The sequence below is a fragment of the Haemaphysalis longicornis genome, unplaced genomic scaffold (assembly GCF_048455015.1).
Source record: "Haemaphysalis longicornis isolate Haplotype H1 unplaced genomic scaffold, Haemaphysalis longicornis Haplotype H1 scaffold_9, whole genome shotgun sequence".
NCBI classification, from domain to species: domain Eukaryota; kingdom Metazoa; phylum Arthropoda; class Arachnida; order Ixodida; family Ixodidae; genus Haemaphysalis; species Haemaphysalis longicornis.
This window is the reverse complement of record NW_027526460.1, coordinates 142,370,907-142,391,994: the sequence shown is the minus strand read 5'-3', so window position 1 is coordinate 142,391,994 and position 21,088 is coordinate 142,370,907. Positions and strand designations below refer to the sequence as shown.

The window sequence follows — 21,088 nt, the reverse complement described above, 5'->3', positions numbered from 1 at the left end:
CGGCCAAGAATTATGCGCCTTCAGTAACGAGAAATAAGGCAAACTTTATAACTGGTGTCCGTAGACGACATGAAACGTCAAAATGACGACAGCACACACAACCGCTTTGTCAACCGGAAGCACGTGACCAAAATTGAAAGCCAATGAGAAAAGACTTCCGGAAAATTGCCTGAATTGCCGGCAATTTGTGCAGTCGAGAATAGGGCCCTAAGTAGCCAAAGAAAGACTATCGTCTTTCCAAAAATGACAAGGTCCTGGGGGGTTATGTAAGACGACCTATGTCTCCCCTGAAGATATGTCTTCTCAGCAACGCACCTGCGTTTAAGGGTGAAGTCGGCTTTGAGGGAATTAGTTTAAGCTTGGCCATGGCCTCCCTTATACTATCAGAAAGTATAAAGGAGGCCTGGCCTTTGTAGGCTGGCTTTCCCACATTGGTTCTGCACAGTGAAGCATGGCATCTGCGGAGGGAGCAAACGGCTCTAACTCTTGTGTTGCCGAAAGTATCCCGAAACAAATTATATGGCAATTAGCCACTAAAAAAACTACCATTGCACCGAGTTTCATTTGTTTGTCTTAATTAGTTAGTTCTCAGTAAAGTTGTAAACGCAGAATTGTTGTCTGCTGTCAATGCGGAGGGGGTATGGTTACAGAAAACTGATCGATTTAACTTTTGTTTTACCGGAACTATCCGGAAAGGAAGTACAGCGAACGTTCGTTAATTCGCACTTCTAAGGAGTAAAACAGAAGTACGAATCATTCGAATGTCTAATTATCGAATGAACCACAAAAATAGCGCATTTACCCCTTTTTTATGCGTGTGCCTTTACTTTGCGAAGAAGTCGTTGATGCCTATTGTTTGTCTTTTGGCGGGTAGTTGGGCGAAAAGAACAAGCTTTCGGGCGTGCGGCAATTCGTGCAGAACAAAAGTATTGCATAGCAGTATTCTTCCAGAACAGCGAGAGCATCCAGCAGCCCCCCCCCCGCGAGTACGAAATCGCACGGGCACTCTTCATCGGATGCCTCATCTGCCACACCGATGGCATCGTTGATGATCTCATCCGGCAGCAACTTAACGCCATCACCAATGGCAATGTAGTCAGCAAGCTGAACTTCGGAGAGGAGCAAACGAACGAATGTCCCGTTGTCGTCGTCCTTTTGTGGCGCTGTAGACTCCGGGCTTTCACATCTTTCGGGGTCGAACAAATCCGCTAATCCAGTTCAAGAAGCTTGCGTTGGCAACTTAGCGTTGGTCCGAATTGAGCGGTACGCGGGTAATTAAATTTGCGCCCAAATAACGAAGGTCCGCGCGCGGCCATAGGGCAATGTACATTTTTGAAGGGAGGGGTATATACGCCAAATTATCCGAATTCCGAATTAACAGGGCCACAATTAACGAGGTTTCACTGTACATGACAGCCAACCGCTCAGACGGCAACCCTAACGTTACGCACCACAGCTTATTCGCCGGCGGTCATTCTTCTTTAGAGTGTGGATCGAAGGGCACTGAATTTTTTAACCTTTTAATCATATAACCATCTGTAACACATACATGCCGACATGAAAGTGCTGGTCAAGTGGCCTAGGGATGCTTCACGTTAAAACGCCGGAACAAAGCAATAGGGCACAGCACAGCTGCGAATAAATCGCAGCCTAGCTCTGAAATGTCGCGCGCGCGGAAGCAACGTAATGTTCATCCTTACGGGACGCAGCAGGTATTTGCTGTTCTGCTGGCACGTTGCGTCAGACAGTGGCGTAGCCAGGAACATTTTTCGCCGGATGTTATACGCTGCCGGTATAAAAAAAAATTACACCATCTTCCCGTAGGGGAACCCTGAGTGTATGCGAAGCAGCCATGGGGCCGACTGAAGTTTCCATTAGTTTTCAGTTCGTCGTTTCCGTTGACGTTCAGCTTCGCGTGCCTTCGTTGTATCAGTAGCTTCTTGACATAGTTTGAATGAGTGAAGGACATAAGGCGCGTTCGTAGCACATGCTCCCGTCTCGGTTTGTAGCGCAGTGGTAAGAGCGCCACGTACCTCTCGTTGCGGCCAGAGAGTCGTGGGATAGAAACCGGGCGCCGCCTAACTATTTCTTTTTATAGTGGACTGCGCTGACGTCAGCCCAAACGCTGACGGGGCTGAAGAGACGCGCATGCGCAGTAGAGTGCGGACGGCGGACAACGAGAACGACGACGAGGGAGGGCGGGACACAGCCCCGAGCATGAGATGCTTCGCATCTAAAAATAAATGATGATTATAAGGTTTAACGCGCCGACCAAACGCAGGCGATGAGGCGCGCCGTAGTGAAGGCTCCGGATTTGACCACCTGAGGATCTTTAACGTGCGCCAAAATCTCGAACACACAGGCGATTTCGCTTTTCGCCTCCATCAGAAAAGCGGCCTCCGCATCCGGGAATCGACCCCGTGTCCTTGGGCTCAGCAGCACAACGCCTTAGCCACTGAGCCACCACGGCAGGTAAAATAAATAAATAAAAATAATAAAAAAGAAAGAAAGCACATATGCCCCCAATCAATAAATCACTTTCTGATTTAATAAACATACATAAAGATATACATACAGATACTACATAAAGATACGATAATACTACACAAAGATACGAGCTAGTGCACAAAGCAATTGAGGAATTTATTTGTAAAGAACATTTTTTTTTCTTACATAGAAGAAACCACTCGTACGAAAAAAATAGGCCGAAAGGAGGAGGAATGCAGAGCGCAGAAAATTTCGGGGGGTGTTCTGATGTGGTTCTTACACCGAAACAACTTCCCCACCCCCTGGCTGCGTCCCTGCCAGCAGGAATCAGGTGCGCGGACGCGTAGACCTAATGTTAATATATGCGAGGTCTTACGGCATCCACCCATACTCGCAGGGCGAAATCTGTCTAGTACAAAAGTACTTTTTTCTAATGGGTACCAGTTGACGTTATATGCAACGCAAGAAAAAAGGCTCTAAGAGACACGTGCTGAAACCATATTTTCTCCGTAAATGGCCATTCTTCATTGTGCAACACTCAGTGCGAAAAAGCCATGGCTTACAGGAAAGCAACTGCACTCCAATTTCACCTCGACCAAATTTATTTTGAATGGGTAATACGTGCCACCAAATCAGCTGGGACACGAGTGGTAGCCCCGTGAAGCCCCTCGTTAATCAGTCAGAAGCGTTCAAAAAGCCCCGCCGCAGACGACACTGCACCTGCCGGCGGATCGCGTAAACAGCCATGACGCGCTTGTGACGCTCCGGCCGGCCGGGGCTTTTTCCTCTGGCCAGTCACGCAGCTAGAGAACCGGTCGAGCTCTGCTGCGAACGCTTCACCCATTTGCAGCCCCGTGCGCGCGTAGAGCTTGCGCGCAGGCTTGCTCCCGAGCTGCTGACCGTACGGCCGCTCGCTGCTCAGCTGCAACGTCACTTCAATGGCCACGCTCTCCTCGTCGATTTCGGTTTCAAAATAACCGACTTTTGCTGTTCGCTTGCGGCGTCCACGCGCGTATTTCAGCTGTTGTGCTTCGCATCTTGCTTTCTTTTTCAGCAGACTGTACGCAAATAGTGTTTCCAAGATGTCGAAATTTTGAGTGCAGTTTACCTTCACCTCTAAGCACAAATGCAATCTGTGTGCGTTGCTACATTGGCCATGAACCAGTCCCAACTCGCCCAGTTGTCCATTCTGTTCCATTCCTGTAATTCCTCAACGTAGAAGCGGCCTTCTGGTGGTTGTATCGAGTTACCTATGAATGCAACATGAAAGTGACGTTATCAGACGCGTTGAGAAGTGCTAAAATATGCCCACACGTCGCCAATGTTGAGGGATGGTAGAGACTTGGCGACACCTCGGGCAGAACAACCACCTTTTTAATTCACGACGGGCCAGTATTCCCGGTCGTGATTACAGTCCTTGCATGATCAGCATGCTGTGATGGCTTGCTCTTGCGCTGCGCTAGAGGAAAAAATCAGTTGATTGACAAATTCTTTTATTTAGAAAATGAGGACCGGGAGTCGCTGGTACGTGTGGGGAGAGGGAATAGAGAACGAGGTAAGCAACTACAGTGATCCCTCGTTATAATGAAATCGCTGTACTCGAAATATCGCTTTATTCGAAATTTATTGTGGTTCCAACCCAAACGCATGCATTTTAGGCCGCATTACTCGAAGCGCACGAAGAGCTGGACCCGCTTGGAGCGAAGTGGCGAGCGGAGGCGTCGCCGAGCGGCGGCGACCCAGCGGCGAGTCAGGTAGTCAGTATGGCGAGGTGACAAGCTGGTGTTTCATTTTCTCGAGCCGGTCATACTCGGTTTGCGCCATCCGATTTAAGACAAACGGTCGAAATGCGTGTTAGGGTGATTGAATTTCGCTCCTAGACATTGGTCGATGGCGCGGACGCGACGGTGCGCGAGCACTGACACTCGAAGAGTAGAATTAGAAGTATCGTCATTTTGCAAACTTCACGGTTGCACACCTCGGGGAAAAAAAATTGCCCAGTAATCATGCAAAGCCCCTAGAGCAAAACCGGTCAGTTTTCATGATTGTGCTGTGTACCCACAATAAGCGGGTAATCGTTTTTTGAGCTCAACAAACACAACCTCTGATTCCAGCTGTAGAATTCGCGGCGCTTTCCAGCGCAAAACTCTCGTAGCGTTTCGTGACGCCCCCTTCCCCTTCCCCTCCCCCCCCTCCCCCCCTGTAAAAGTGGCCACTGCCTTCTCCTCCTCATTCGCTCTGCAGTCTGCGAGGCGTTCGGCCGCCAGTCACTGCTTGGTCAAATTGGAGCGGGGTTGCTCGCGCCCGGCAAGAACATGAAACAGCCAAAGCTCACTGCCTTTTTTGCACCTGAATAAAGCTGTGCTTCACTGAATACATTGTGCTTGAATTCCTCGCAGTTGTGGCGCAAATAAAGCTCAACTACTTTAGTTTTCTCGAGTGGTCGCTTATATCAAAATACCGCTTATAATGGAATTTTTCGCCGTCCCGCTGACTTCTTTATTACGGGGGATTACTGTATTTCATCACTAGTGCCAAGCCGCGAGCAATGCCAAGCTGGGGTAACGTGGCAAAGTGTTGAGGCTGTTTCAATATCTTCTTATGGATGGAGCTTGAATATCACAATGTTGAAAAACACTATGGTTGTGTCGTCGCAGGTCAAAAGCGAAGGAGTGCTGAATAAGCTGTTGCGTGTCAGCTCCACACACAGGTGACAATATATGCATATGTGGGGGGAGGGGGGGTGGGGGGGGGGGGGTAGGAGGGTGCGAAAGCGGTGGCATCGCCTGCACGCCGGGGCACGTGGAATAACGGGGGGGGGGGGGGGTGAGGTAACGACGTGGTACGCGTATTTTCCACCTCACAACCTGGAGTTCTACCTGCTCATGCAGATCTCCCACGCGGATCTCCCGATCTCCACGACCACCCGTACACGGACTTGCCGCCAGGTGGCCACTTTGCAATGGCGCGAGTACGACGTTACCTCCGGTTTATTCGCCCCAAGAGACTGAAACGCATCAACCGTCCCCACATCTTTATGGACTGACCTTTCAGCCGATCCCAACAAATATTTACCAACGAGGTGTTCATGCTACCCCTAGGAAGAGTACGTTGCTGTCTGCTTCTTTCGTTTTACACAGCCTGTCACAAGTTACCCGGCTTTGCGCTTCGCGTATCATCACACCAGTGCCATTGCACTGCCGCAGCTATATCGCAGGCACGTCGTCTGTACCCTGCTGACATCTACATCCTTAGCCTTGCAGAGGATCCTTAGCTTCGCAGAGCACTGAGCAGAATTGCTATTGTGACATCCCGACGGACAGCATGGCAGCGTCACGAAACAGCCTAACTTAGCATTCACCGTACACAGGTCACCACCTCTTACACATTAATCTCGTTTCGCTTGTTGATTTCCTTGGCATTATACTTACGACCGCTCTTGTTACCCGGACACAAGTTGTCACATCTTTGTGCGTGTGTTCCTAATGCTCATGAAATGCTGTAAACAATTCATGCCGTGGGCCCCTAGCTGACGGAGTAAAGATCGTTTCCCCGAAGTCCGCTGTCGATCAGGAACCCAATCGCCCGGGCTCTGGCTGATTTGGCAGGAGGCTGGCAGGGCGATGGTGTTGAAGTTCTTGGAGATCGATGGCGGTCGAATTGACGAACTCGAGGCGTTGGGGATGATTAAGTGAAACGAAGAGTTTATATACAGCTATTTACAGTACGAAAACTGGGTACATGAGAAATAAAAAGAAAAACTTCAAACCTCGGCTAGACGCTAGCTCCGAGTGCCCACAAATCACTCGAGCTCCTCAACTTCGTCTAACTCTCCTATTCTCGGAGCGTACACAAACCACTCGAGAAACAACGGCCGAGACCCTGTCTCGCCGCAAGATCCATCTAGTTGCCCGGTACCGCAATCTTAACCTCTTGCCTAGGGGGCTCACAAATCCCAACCTAGCTTTAACGGTCGAGACTCCTTGTCTTGCCGGGAACTGCCCAGCTCGGCGCTCAGACGAGAAACATTTCCAACGGCCAAGTCCGGCCTTATAAAACCTCGAGATCACCCTCTCTCGGGAACGCCCCTGTGGCGTTCGTACACGCGTATGGGAGTGCCCAAATTCACGTAGACAGCTGTCACTCAGCACGCCACGGAATATTCAATGAGTCGCCGCCATCTCTGAGTCAACGGACCGCTCGCGGGCCAGCAGGCACGCACGACCCCGAGGGGTGAGAGCGAAAGACGCGACTGTGCGTCAGGCTGACCGGGGCGCATTAACAATGGAGACTCGTGCGGCGCTCGTCCCGACGCCGGTAATCCCACCACCTCCGCACGTCAGGCAGACGTTCCCGGAATCCGGCGGCGCTGACTGCTTTCTCAATGGGGGATTATCCTTGTGGTATGCGGTGGGCCAGACAATCCGTCTCCCGTGCGCGCCGTGACGAATTAGCGACGGCTGCAGCGTAGAGTCCACCGTGCTGGGCCCCCAGACAGTGGTGGGTTCCCACGCGCAGCCCGGGCGCCTGGCCGCTAATCTCATAAGTGGACCTTACAGACGGTTTCAGAGCAAACCCAAGAGTTCGCTATTTTTATACATTACTTTGGTCGGGACCCCCGCGCACGTCAAGGGGAGCACAGGTAACCACACTCTTAACAAAAAAGCTCGTAAAAGGGTAGTAACGGCTGTATTTACTAACTCCTTGCGAACTTTACCATCCCCAAAACGTTACGTAGGTCCTGCCACTAGGTGTGGAACCGTTGCTTGTCTAGACTGTGCACTTTGTAACTGCTTCTTGTTTGATACTAAGATTCACTGATAGCAACAGAATTATGTGAATTATTGAACATAATAACTACAGTAATTTTCTGACTCCAAATCACGATCAAAAAGTTTTCGCAAATCCACATGTTGTCTTGTATATACTCACATTGAAATGCATAATTCTAAAATTATTGCTGAAATATTTCATCTTGGCAACAAGCCCACCGACTCTCTCAGAAGGCTTTCCGCTGCCGGCAATAAAAGCAAGAAAAGCAGGCGCGTTTCTAAGGTAACTAAGTTATACTCGCTCTCCTCGTGCATCCCGTTGGTTTTCTTGCTCAATTTATTTGTTGGTTGTGTACGTATGATATGTGCGTGTCGAATATATCTATGTCGTCCGGCGCGCTCAGCAGCAGATCCGCATTGTTACGCGTAACTTCTTACTGGGTTATGCATGACCAGTTAGTAAAAGCACTAAGTACCTAGTTTATACTGGGACAAGTAACTAGTTAGTGTTGTGTTAGGAAGTGCCACGACGTTTTTTTTTTTAAGAGTGCCGTTAGCGCACGTGGCTGCCTCGCAGTGTCTATCACGTCCTCCTTTGGCTTCTTCGGTCCCACCACCAGCCACAGGACGCAAAACTATCGCCACGCACCGATCCTCAGTTATCATCTGCTTCAGCGGGCCCCCTTACGTGTTTCCCCGGAGACCTAAGCCACCTACTTGGAGAAGGAGAAGTTATTGCAAATAATATCATTATACAAATTCTGCTGGTTCAAACAGCTAACTTGGTTTTACATCCCAGAAAATTGCCGCAGATGGCCTAAAAATCCTGGCAATTCCATTCCCATTCCATTCCGTTCAAAATGCGGCTAATTTCATTCCCATTCCATTCTCCAAGCGTTGTCGCCATTCCGTTCCCATTCCATTCCGGAGTCGGGAAAAGGTGCAATGAATCCGGAGTCATTTTGATTCCGGAGTGGTAACTCCGCAACACTGGTTCGAATCCAGTGAATGATAACGTGCCATTTTCTGGGCCAATGCTGAGGAATGTCTCGACGCTTCACACTTAGAACCGCTCGTAGCAGCGACCTATGGCAAAGTGGTTTAAAGCACTGGATGGAGTGTGTCGCAATTAGTCAAGACTCCTGAGAATGTTGTTTACGTCTGAGGCTTCTGCCGCTCTCCGCTATTGGCAGTAGGCTGCGCTGCGATCGCGTCTTCACTTTGGCAGCTGATTTTATGCTCCACCATTTTGCCCATTATGCTCTTGTATTATGCCCACCGTCAATCATTTTAGCCTACGCTAGAAAGTAACCTCTCAAAAACAAGCTTTGAAACGTTATTAGTCATATTACTTGGACGTTACAGCCTTTATGCTTTGTTGCTCTCAGGAAGTACACAGAAATACGAAAAAAACTAAAGACGTCGGACAGCTTCACGTTGGACGGAATTTGTAAACAGGAAAATATAGCTGCGACAGACGCCAATCGAAACACTGCTCCAACAACCTGTATGGGCTATTTTTCGTGACTAAGTAATCTGTGAAGGTTGGCATTCGGCACTACCTAGTTTGACGCTAAGTCACCATTCGTAGCAACACTCGACATAAAATGTCAAATTCGTCCATCAAGCCACGCCGGCGCTCGCCAATGCGCAAGGGCACGAGCGAAGACCACGGCGAGAAATGCTTTCTAAAACGCCGGCATTGGCGAATGGCGTCGTTGCCCAACATGACCGCGCTCAGCGCGCCGCTCTGTAGAATGTCTATATTGGCTGCGTTGCCGCGAATTTCAACATCTGCAACCTAATTAACGTATTGTACTTACCTTGACAGCATCAAAAACGATATCGCCTTTCGATGTCATTTCCAAGGAAGCCTGCGAGATTTTTTTTTTCCATGAGAGAAAGAAAGAGAGAGATAAACTATTTTGAGGAAGTGTCTCGAGGAGAATCGAAGTCCGAATGGCGGTGGCAGGTAACGGGCTGAAGGCCCGCCCCCTCCTGGACGTCTTCTCCTTTCCATGAAGCCGGTTTGGTGAATCATCGCCTATTACGCAAATTTTGGTTAACCGCTCGCGCTAAGGTTGATGCGCAGCAGAGGTTGGGGCTGACGCGGGTATTTGATGGCCGAAGTTAGGCCTCTGAGGTCAGCGCCATCGACCGCAGTCCCGCAACCTGACGTACAATGGGTGCCTAGCGTTAAGCCTAAGAATTGGGCGTTATGCCTAACGTAACAGTTCCATACATAACGTTGTGAACAGGTACGAGTTGGGAAAGTCTACTCATTATACGTGAAGCATCGGGTCCCGATTGTCGTCCCAGACTTCAAGGTCAAACTTTAGGCCTGCCAGCGCATAGCTGTCGTTGTTCCCAATGTGATACACACATACAGAGTAGCAATTTCCTGCAGTGTGGGATTGGTCGGCGATTGATAAGCTTGGTTTTTTTTATAAGGACGACATTTCACTCTTTATGCGCGTCCAATTGCAGCGCAGAGCTCTAACGTGGTGACTTGTACTTCCCAGGCCTGCACCACCTCCTTGAAATCACTAAAAAACAGAAGAGGTGGCGATGACCAGCGCATTTACTCCAGAGCACCTAGTGAAACACTCAAGAATGCATTATGTGGCGCGACAATCTGTTCTTATGTGCCGCCGTGTTGCATGGCTGTTATCAGTCTCCTTTCATTATCTCTTATCAGTACAGTCGCACTTACAGTTCTCTTGTGTGTACAGTTACATACTTCGCTCACTGGAAATTAACAGTGGCCATCTTGAGTATACGCAGTCGAAAGCTGCGCAGCCTGATTATGCTGATTATGGGCTTATTAACAGCGGAGCTGCTGTAAAGCCATTGTTCGCCGTTGCAGAAAAAAAAAAAATGCCGAGCGCTCGTGAGCGCGTCCCTCGCGGTGACCGCCAAGCGTCCCCCGCCACGCGCAGCGGCTGTAGCACAAAAAAAAAAAAAGGACTAAAAAACCCCGGGGAGCGAGGAAATGGCGACGCTCATGATCGCGTGCTTCGCGGCGACGGCCGAGTCCCCGGCTCTCCAGTGGCTTCAGCAAGAGGAGACGGAGGCAAAACGTTTATTGAGAAAAAAAAAAGAAAAAAAAAAAAACGGTGGGTGGCTTCCTCAGTTCAGGAGGCAGCGCGCCGCCGCTGCTCGCGTGGCGCGCTGGATCAGGCTGAGCTGCTCCTGCAGGTCCGAGCTGGTCAACGCGCACTCCGACTGCTCGGGGGGTAGGGGAAGGGAGAGGAACAGGGTGTTGAGGGCACATGAAGACGAGGTGGGCCGTGGGGGCTGAAACTTGACAGTCCGGGCAGTTGTACTCGAAACGTGAGGGGGAGATGTGGGAGAGGATGGTGGAGTTGTAGTATGTGCCAGTTTGTAGTCTGCGCCAGATTCGTGATTCTTCGACGGACAGGGTAGGGTGGGGCGGAGATACCTTGGGCGAACGTGGCGGTAGCGTGCTAAGATGTCGGGGAAGCAGGGTTGAAGAGGATGGATAGTGGCCGTCGTAGAGTCCGACCCGCCCGGCCCTGTAGGGAACGCCCGGGAGTGAAGCTCGCGGGCCGCATCATGTGCTGCTTCATTCCCAGGGAGTGAGGCGTGTCCCGGGGTCAATACGATGGTTATTATAGGTAGGTCGGGAATGGCGTTCAGGAGCTTGAGCGCCACCGGGGGTACTCTTCCCTTGAGGTAATGTCGGCAGGCTTGTTGAGAATCTGTGATTATGGTTAGGTGGGTGGTGGGTGTGTGGTGGCCGCCGCGAGGGCAATGGTGGCTTCAGCAGCGGTTGAAGAGAGATGAAGGAAGGTAGCGGCGTTGAGAACGGTGCCCTCGTTGTCCGTGACTGCTAGGGTCGAGCGGGGGTGTGATGGGGTTTGGGCGATGTCGCTATAGCGAGCATCCGGGGCTGACGAGTACTTCCGTTGAAGGTGCTTCACTCTGGATTTGCGTCGGCCGGGGTTGTAAACGGGATGCATGTGACGTGGAATTGGTGCCGCCTTGATGTTGGCCCGGATGTGGGGAGGGAGGGGGTGAAGCTCGTTATGAGCGTTCGGCGTGGGGCGGCCTAGTGCCCTGAGGACAGTTCGGCCGGTAGGAGTGAGGGACAGGCGTGCCAATTGACTTGTCTGTTGTGCTTCAGGGAGTTCAGAGAGGGTGTTATAAGCAAAAAAAAAAAAAAAAAACCAGCGCTGTTGTCAAGCGCTCCGCGCATGTAAAGAAAAATACTCCAGCGCTAATGCTGCGGCTGAAAAGACACCCTGCTTGGGAGAACTCACCGCGGCCTTTTATGGATAATTGGAGACATGGATAATTATCCATAATTAGCAATTATTCAGAATGGATACTTGGACACATGGCTACGGGTGTGCCAATCCTTCACGAGACAACTTCCCGCCACCGCTGCCTATGAACTGGTAAAAGTCTGCAATACTGATGATGACTTTGAATCCACCACTCACCGCGAAGACGACGACGACCTCTTCGATGCATATTACCACGATGATGTTCTATGGAATGTTCGGGCACAGGACGTCCTCGCTCTCTTTGTTGTTGTTGAAACCAGCCGCTCGTTGATCGCCATGAAGACTTCCGTGGCCCCTAGCTAGGCCATGTCGAGGCCACCTCTCGGTCGTGTGATGATCTTGATTTCTTCCAGCGGTAAGGCTGGCATTCTTGCGGCTTCGATGATCGATGCCTTGACGTTCTTAATTTCCCTCGCTGCTTTCTTGGCTTGGGTATTTGCCCCAGTGGGCGTCGAGCTTGCTGTGCGCTGTCGGTGTCTGGACACGCGTTGTCCCACAAGCTCCCATCCTCCGTTTTGGACAAAACTCCTCAGGCGAAATTACTTCTTCGAATTAGGCGCACATCTTGGCTTCGAGGATCGAGGACGCTATTGCGTAACCGCCGCTGGCCGGCTAACCCTTGATTTAGGGTTAGTGTGGCGGCCGCCGCCTTGAAACTTCCCGGGTTCGTAAAATGAGAAATAATGGCTTGCCTGAGTAAAATTTGGTCTCCCGGTGATCGCGTTGAGAATGTCTGTGGAGTGGTACTGGTTTTGTGGCCTTGCACCCAATTGGAGAGTCAGAGGACTGGTACTTCGTGGAGCCGATGTGAAGCTCGCCCGCATCAGTTGGCCCCCTGGTGGAAGCCCCCGCGTTCGGTGAAAAAAAATATTGGTTACCCGAAGCCCTTACCACCCACAGAAGACGACGAAGAGGACGGCGAAGAAGACAAAGAGCATCACCATCGTCGTCGCTCGTGGAAGAACGCGGTTCTTGAGCGACAGGCCCCACGACGGTCTCCGACGGCGTAGCAACGCTATAAAGGCATCGCTGAGGCTTCAAATACCAGTTCCCCCCCTGCGTTCGTCAAGTATTGAGACGTTCTTTAGCGGCCCTTGATATGGCGTCCAGCTGCGCCGATCCTAGTTCGAAAATGGCGGACGAAGCTAGTGCCGAAGACGCCGCCAGCTGCTGTTCGGAACTGCTGAGTGTTTGCACACTGTCTTCAAGCAGCAGCGGGAGCGGTGATGCCAACGGCGATGAAAGCAACTGTACCCCTGCTGGAAGCGATGCGGACGACGACATTTTCGAGTCTGGAGTCACCGACGCTGAACAGCCGGTAGCCACCGACCCAAGTTCCGAACGCGTCCAGTGCGCTACAGCGTCGTATGATCAAGGACACGGCGATTCTGACGCAGAACCAGAAGACGCGGATCCCGAAGTTGATGAAGACCCTGCAGATGGCGTGCCGTATGACCCAGAAGATACGGATTCTGCGCCAGAATCAGACGAGGAGTTCCAAGATGACGAGGACTACGCAGATGGCGGCCTCAACATCCCGGCGATGCCGCCACACAGGCCCCCAGGTCAATAAGCAGCAAACTAAAGGTCAGCCCACAGATTGACCAAGCACTTACTTGAAGCATTGGTTACCAGTCTATTTAGATTCGTATCTTGCGAAAAACTTTTATGCAAACTCAAATAAAACTGTACAACTACCGGATGTATGGTTCACGTCACGATACTGTAAAAAGAATGAATTCCAGAAATTCATTGTAGGCGGCGTCTGATCTCACGGCACCCGGGAGAATTACCTCCGGGAAATCCTAACGGCAGTTTCCATAACAGCTGGCTGGCCTAAACTTCGCTGAATAATATTACCCCCCAACGTAACCCAACCTAACGTATCATGGCCTACCCAAATCCAGCCCAACTGCAAAAATCCTAACCTAACCCAGACCAACGATACAGCATACAATCTATATTTAACGTAATCCAGCCTATTCTAGAAGTCCTGTGCGTCGATCTGCTGATAGATTATTAACCAGAATAAAAAAGCATTAACAAAATCACTATGAGCTAAAAATTCAAAAAGTTCGAAAGCTAAAAAAAAAAAAAAAAAAACTTCGGCCATGCTGGACTTGGACCAAAGCCTTTTCGTTTAAAAAGGCAGTGCCACAGCACAGGGCCACAGGAGCATCTGCGGGAAGGAGTTTTTAGGAAATATTTGCCCCATAAAATCTCCCGGGGGCGTGCTTAGCCAATCAGAGGCGACTGCCGTGAGAAATTCCTGACGGCAATTCTCACGGTTGCCGGGATAATAGACACTACCTTCATTGTAGTGGCGACGTAACAGACAGGTTGCACCAATTGCACTTGCCTTTTGGAACACGGTGTGTAACTGCAGGCTTTCTGCTATTTACATCAATTACAAAAAAAGTACATCAATGTAATTTTTTTCAAAAGCATGGCAATGATATCAAACTTCAAAAAAAAATGGCCGCCACTATTTTATTTTTTACTTGACAGTGCCGTTGCGCAGTTGTAGCGATCTAATATGAGTACAATTATTATCGGATGCTTTCTTTTATTCCAATTGTATAAAATATATGATCAACAGGGAAAAAAGGCTTGTAGGTGGGTGTAAGAAGTACGGCCTCCCAAATTTTTAATAATATAGCGGGAGCGACGACCGACCGGCATGTCAGCGCCTTATCAAGGTACGTGTTCAGCCATCGCCTCCTGTATTTTTACAATGCCAAACGTATCGCCCGCTTCTCAATGGGAGAGCCGGGTCACGGCCTCCGCGATCGGCGTCCGGCGGCGCGCCGTTGCTCCGGCCGTCCCAATCGCCCGGGGAGAGCGTAAGTTGAAAAGGGGGCGTGGCCGCGTATGCGGCCGCACCGCGGCGCGCGCAGCCGATGGTTGGAACGAAAGCCATGTATGCTGGAACGCTCATCGAAATGGCTTTTCGTCAACTTTCGCGCTTCCTATCACAACAAAAAGAAAGCATAGCTGATTTTATGGGTGCAAAGCGGCTCATAGAACCTGAAAATGCATTTATTTTAGCTGCGATTGCAGCAATGCGACTTATTTAACATGGGCTGTGCCGCTTTATGCCCTCGACGCACGGACAATATTCGCTACCACCGATGGGAAATTTCTGGCGCCGAAATAACGTTCGGTTCGCTAAAATGTCATTATTTTTTCGGGTATTTCTTATCCCGGCTTATGTATTTTATATAGTCTGCATGGATAATGCAATTCAGTAGAGCGTGGAGCGCGATCGCGTCGTACCCACGACAGATGGCTGTGCTCTTATCTAGCCTTCGAATTAATGCCTGTTTGGCAGAAAAGCACCCGTCTTATTTTTAGAATTAACGCGTTTAAGGAGATTACGTTGAGCGATAGCCTCAAGGATGCGGCAATCTGCTCTACACATGCGCGTTAAGCAAGTAATATGGTTTCAATTTCAGTCGCAACAAATTTAAAAAACTTAGTCAGGTGCACTCTGATTTCATTGTATTCTTAAACGTATTTCGGTGGCCACAGGCAAGCCCATTTTTCCTATTTTGGAATGAATACCCGGCACATTTAAATTTTCAATTACTGATTTCAAAGCACGTCTATGTGCTAAGCAATGATGACAGCTTTCATGTTTGTTTTGGACATTAGCCACTTATGTACACACTAAAAGTTGGAAACCAAATGTTTACTGCACACTCGTTCAAGAGCTGCATAGTTTATTAAACAGTTATTTACAAACGATATTGCACTTACATTCACAAATCTACACTTTCAAGGCATCTGCATGTCTTCAAAAACGGAACAGTTCACACACGAAGCACTTTGCGATGCAGGGGCTTGGGCAGCAGTTTTTTGCGGTACGCGGCTTTGTCCGTGACAGTTGCACCAACATTTGCAAGCAGTGGCTGAAAAAAAAGTGTAAAAGTCAAACAATGGTTTCTGCCGAGATTTCGGTAAAAAAAAATCCATATTTTGCACCAACGCCAGTTGCATTGAATCCTTTAATTAAAGTCGGATGCGGCGCTTCAATGAATGCTATTCGGGATATTCGAAAGCTATTCGAAGCTTTTTCTCAGCCCATCGCTGTCGTTTTTCTCGATCACATAAATCTAGATCACGCTCCAGCCTGCGAGCAACGAGTGCTCGCAGGCTGGAGCGCCGAAAGCTTCACAATATTTTGCACGCCATTTCAGCAGTGTAATATTCAGGCCAGCCTTTACAGCTGCTTACATGCGCGGGTTCTTCAAATGACTTACAATGCGCCGCAAATAGCTGCATGCCGCAAACAACGAATATAAATATCTTGTCGTAAATAAAAAAAAACATGGGCAAAATCATATAATCAATAGGCTGCATAACACGTGTTCCGTGAACGAGGCTTCAAACACGAAATATACAAAAATTAAATTTCTAAAAATAACTGCCGAAAATCAAACACGGCACCTGTATAAAAATGCAATCACTGCGCTTGATTGTTGTCCATAACCCACCCTACGCGGAAATAAAAATATAACGGCTGTTCCAGCAGGCAGGCACCCGATAATTCGCTCGCCGAAAAGTTCTCGTCCCCAAATGTCCCCGCACCGAAATGTCATGCACTGATCACAGCGCAACAATCACAGCGCGATTAACTTTTCACGGCACAGTGACATACCTGGGTTTCAGTGCTGTTCCTCGAAGCTCCTAGACAAGCGGACTTCATGACCTGGTCGTTCGGTTGGTCAGCTTAACAAAAATAAAGCTGCAACACAGTTCTGCCTGATCCCGGCAGCGAAGAAACGCAGCAACAAAGGCTCCGCAAAGCCGTCCAGGGGAGCCGGTGCAAGCTTCCCAACCATCGGCTAACACCGCCATCTCGCGGCGCGTTCAGGCGTTAGCCGCATTACATGTTTTTGCTGGGGGACGCGCCGAATGGGACGGCCGGAGCAACGGCGCGCCGCCGGCAGCCGATCGCGGAGGCCGTGGCCGGGTACGCCTGGTTCGCTGATTCGCCACAAGATGGGGCCGCGGGATGAACCGGGCCGGGAGCGGGCTAGCGGGGCAACAAGTCAACTCGACAGCGGACGATTCGTGGAAGGCCAGGCCTCCCCCTCTGGTGCCTGTTCCCTTCGCTCCGGCTTCTTCGCCTAGGCCCTAGGCGCCGTGACAAAGCTTTCTGCTTGGCGCTGAACAACTCTTTAGTACAGGCGGCTTTTTGAAACGGTGCCAGCGCGCAGGGTGCGCACAATTTTTTTTATTTCGTCACTTCGCTGTTGTTAAATTTTTGTGTTGTGTTTCTTTCTATTTTTTCGAAATTATGTTCGATCAATTATTTCAATCTACTCAATTAAAACAAACACGGGTGTTATTTCCGCCAGTTGTGCATTTTTTTGTGGAAATGCAGGGTGTTACACGGTCCTGGCTGTGGGGGCACTCGGCAAGCAATGGTAGGCATGGAAAGATTTTTATTTCGTAATAAAGTAAAAATACTAAGAACGACACTCATGCAGCCGTTGTTATTAAAAACATAAATTGCGATTAACAATTTTAGCGGGAAAAAATTCTTATGTAGGACATTCCGGGCAAGGGCATGAGCTGTCCTTGTCCGTCTCGTCCTGCGTCCGAGAATTTTCGGGCTTGAAGGTGCTGATCATGCAGTACCAATTAGCTCAAACCCATTCTTTGATAAAGTACGACATTCGCGAAAGTATGGTTCCCATTAAAATTGCAGCCGTCCATGCCCCGCCTTATTAAAAAAAAAGTACTTTTATTTAACCATGCAAACGCAAACCCATCAATAACTACATGTTTGATTTATTTGTGCGCGTGGCGCGTCCAAGAAACTTCAAAGCTATATCGACGCTATCAATGCTCGTCGACAGAAGTAATATTTACTAAGCTTTTTTTTTGCGTACGCTCGAGACGAATCTCGCTTCGAGGACATATAGCCGTGCCAGCGTATTGTGAGAGTTCCGATTTGCATTTCCTTCAAACTGCGCGACCTGGTTGAATGTTTTAGTGGCTGTAAAGATGCGCGATGCGCGGCAAACACGCTGCGTAAGGGGGTTATTTAAATTGGAGGCAAACAAAAAAAAATATATGGTACAAATACAAAAATGATATAACGCGGAATTGTTTGCTGGAGTTTTGCGCGAACCATTTCCGTCTGCGGGTCATCTGAGATTATGCCTGACAACGTCGGTCATTAGTAAGAGCTTTAGTGAAAACGAATAGACTAATTTTAACCGTTATAAAATTAGCGCAATACTTTTTCTTTGTGCCAATACACGTTTCTGCGACAATTAATAGCGTGTGAAAGTTTCAGTTAGACTTCGCCCTAGTTTCATTTGTACAAACCAGAAAACAAACCCCGCCCATCTGCCGTCTGCATTTTAGGCGATTTAGGCATGCATGTTTTGCGGAACCAACAAACGTCAAGCGCTTTTCTTATCTATTACTTTCTTCTGAATTTTTGAATTCCACACCACTTCAATATTAGTCCGAATAAAATCTGCCGAGCACGATGTTTGTCACTGTTTATTATTATTATTTTTGAATCCCTGTATAGTTCGTCAGAGGTTCTTAGTAGACTTACCTGATGATAACTTTTTTTTTTTGTTGGCCCTACTGAGTAAAAAATGACCGGGCCATGTGCACTAACACGAAACCTGGGGAGGGGCAAAGCATACACTGTGTACATGTATTCAAAGATTGTAAGTTTCTCTTAGCACACAGCACCAGACATCCCAATTACGAAGACGGTGGAGAAGGGAAATTGGAAACGCAGAACTGCAAATTTTAAGACTAAAGCGACTAGAGCGGAATAGGTGTAAACAAGGAAGCGCGAACGAAAAGCGAGTGTCCCGGTGTGTTGTTCTGCGACGCGTTTTTCCCACGTACATGAAACATTTCTAGCGCGAGGCGTTGGGAAATGAGTGTCCTGGTGTTTTAGTACCGCGACCACATGAGAATATGACGACGAAGGACGACGACAACATGAGCCGCCGACAGCCCGAGCAGCCAAGGTGCTTAAATCAACTTTATCAGCAGTCATTTTTAGCCTTGGCTGCTATCAAGGAGACAGGTCGGCCAGAAAACAAACAAGCGGAGGCGATAAATGCGCCGCGTCACGTTGCAACGGCCTGAAGCGCATCCACCGCGTCTACGGCCACTGTTGGCGAACGACAGCAGTATTGCCGGTATGGCGGGGTTCGAAACAGCAATGTGACATTCATACAAAGAAAATGTGATCATTGCAGCGCCCCTTATGAGAAGTGGCAGAACAAAATAGCTTGGTTGCCGTTTTCCACCACGCGTCGCCCCAGGATGAACCGGTCACGTGATTAAAGCACTGGGAAGGCTGGCGATTGGGGGAGAGTGGCCGGAGTAGAGGGAGAGGGCTTGGTTGGCCGGTCCGGGCTGATGCGTTTGGCATTGTAAAAATACAGGAGGCGATGGTTCAGCAGCGAAATAGGTGAGAGTACGCGTACGCGCATAGGGCCATCTGCCGTATGAGTGTCGTGTGCTACACTGTTTCCATGAGAGTGGTACACCCCCTGCCACTGCATCTGAATGACTTTGTGCCCCGCGCTGCTTAGCTACATTTGGCGGTAGCGAAACGGCCTTGCAATATCAGAAAAACAGGGGGTGTGTTGCCCTTTGAAGAGCAGCGGAAAGCGACGCTCCCACAACAGATAGTCCCATGCGCGTGCGCGTACCCTGGCCAATTTACCGTGATAAGGCGCTGACAGTCCGATCGGCCGTCGCTCCCGCTATATTATTAAAAATTTGGGAGGCTGTACATTTAGTACTAGTCATAAAACACTTCGCAGAGGACATCCTTTCAAAACTATACTGAAATACCAACGCAAAAGAACTGCCAGACTCTGGAAGGGAGCGGCGAGTCAGGCCGTCGCCAAAGGCACTCACATGCCATCCTGCAATATTCTTTCCGGTAAACTGTTATGTGGACCCCGCCGTCGCAGTTGACAGTCGAACCGGTCGAGCGAAAATTATAAGAGCAAAAAGGATGACGTCATTTTCATGTGGCATGTGGTGGCTGCTCTGAGAACTAGAGTCGCGTTTGCAGGAATCCTAGACTCGTTTAGAAACTTAGAAAAACCATTTTACGCAGCCGCACAGCAAGCTTTTACTGCGAACGAACGTTACGAACGAGATACAATACTTCTGTCCTTTTCGTCAGCCATCAAACGCTGCTACCGATACCTTCCACTGAAAGCGTATGCTCGTTTGTTTGAATATTGAACACATTCAGCTCTCTAATACAGCCTAAACGTCTTGCAACGTGCCGTATGCATGTATAACCTATGGAACGCGAAACCGACGCTTATGCCTACAGGATTCCATGGTCTAAGCAGGGACCATTGACTTTGGGTGCGGTTTCCCCTTGTGGTTTTTCCATCCTACCTCTGTCTAGTCGAAGGAGCGACGGGGTTCGTGAGTAGCCCAGGTTGTAATGCATACTAGCCGCCGTTCAGTAGGCCAAGTCTCCATTCCACCAACCCACTGTATCTTCAGAGCGAAAGCTATACTACGCTACATCTTTCAAGGTCATTCATCGCGTCGCAATGGCCTTCAGCCGCCGGCGCGCAAGGCTCGTCTTCTTTTCTGCGCAAGCTGCGCCTTTCGCATAGCTTCGCTAGCTGGGAGCTTTCGTAACTGCGGTAGTACCGCGTAAGTGTAACTAGGCGATCGATCGAGGCTGTACTTGGCGTCTCCCTTATCTCCCAGCGGTGGCTGGCCGTCTGAACGTGCGGTTCAGTGCAAGCGTATACCGAGTGACCAGGCGAGGTTTTAATGACTGACATCTGAAAACGCTGGGCTGATTAGGTTTACAGGAAGGGAGACTATAGAGCATACAGGATGCACGCACACGAAACCTGCTTTGCCGAGGCTTGATCCCTCTGTCTCGCCGTTGATGGCCTGTCGGCTGGGCTCTCTGTACGCACCCTTCAGCGCAAGCGAAGGGATGAATCAAATCGTCAAGCATATATGGCAGGCTGCGAAATGTCAAGCAAAGGCAAATTTATCTAAACACTGTGTACATTGTCCTTGCTTTCTCTCGTGATAAGTAGGTTTAGAAGAGTTAAACCTGAACCATTTTTTTATTATTCTCTTGTACTTATCAGATCTAACTACACGGCATTCATAAACCCTCGCCGAACACGACGGCAGATGCAGTACCACGTCACGCATGGAGTCTAATTCGATTCACGCCTTTGAAATATGCCTTTCATTTTTTGTTTATTTTTTCAGTTCTTCATGAAGACGTGGATGCCACACATTCCGCGACGACGAGGAAATCTGCGGGGGAACGCGTATAAAAGCTTCCCATTAAACACGCACTTCGCAGCATTGATGTCGTTTCCTTATTTCTTTCGATGCCTTGATCCAGAGTAGCCTGCTATAAGCAGCTCGTTGATGCAAGAACTATGTGTGGATGTCGCGTGTATCGAGCATGCTGTAACAACCATGTGCCTGGCGTCTTATGTAAAAAAAAAACTTCTGCTTCAG

General features: G+C 49.3%; 1 protein-coding gene across 1 annotated transcript; it reads left to right on the top strand.

Moving 5' to 3' along the window:
* Positions 1–10,457: 10,457 nt before the first annotated feature.
* Positions 10,458–20,928, top strand: LOC144152635 (uncharacterized). The gene is made up of 2 exons (XM_077683981.1): positions 10,458–13,156; positions 20,831–20,928. The coding sequence occupies exon 1, from the start codon at positions 12,669–12,671 to the stop codon at positions 13,140–13,142; it is 474 nt and encodes a 157-aa protein (XP_077540107.1). The 5' UTR covers positions 10,458–12,668; the 3' UTR covers positions 13,143–13,156; positions 20,831–20,928.
* Positions 20,929–21,088: the final 160 nt, after the last annotated feature.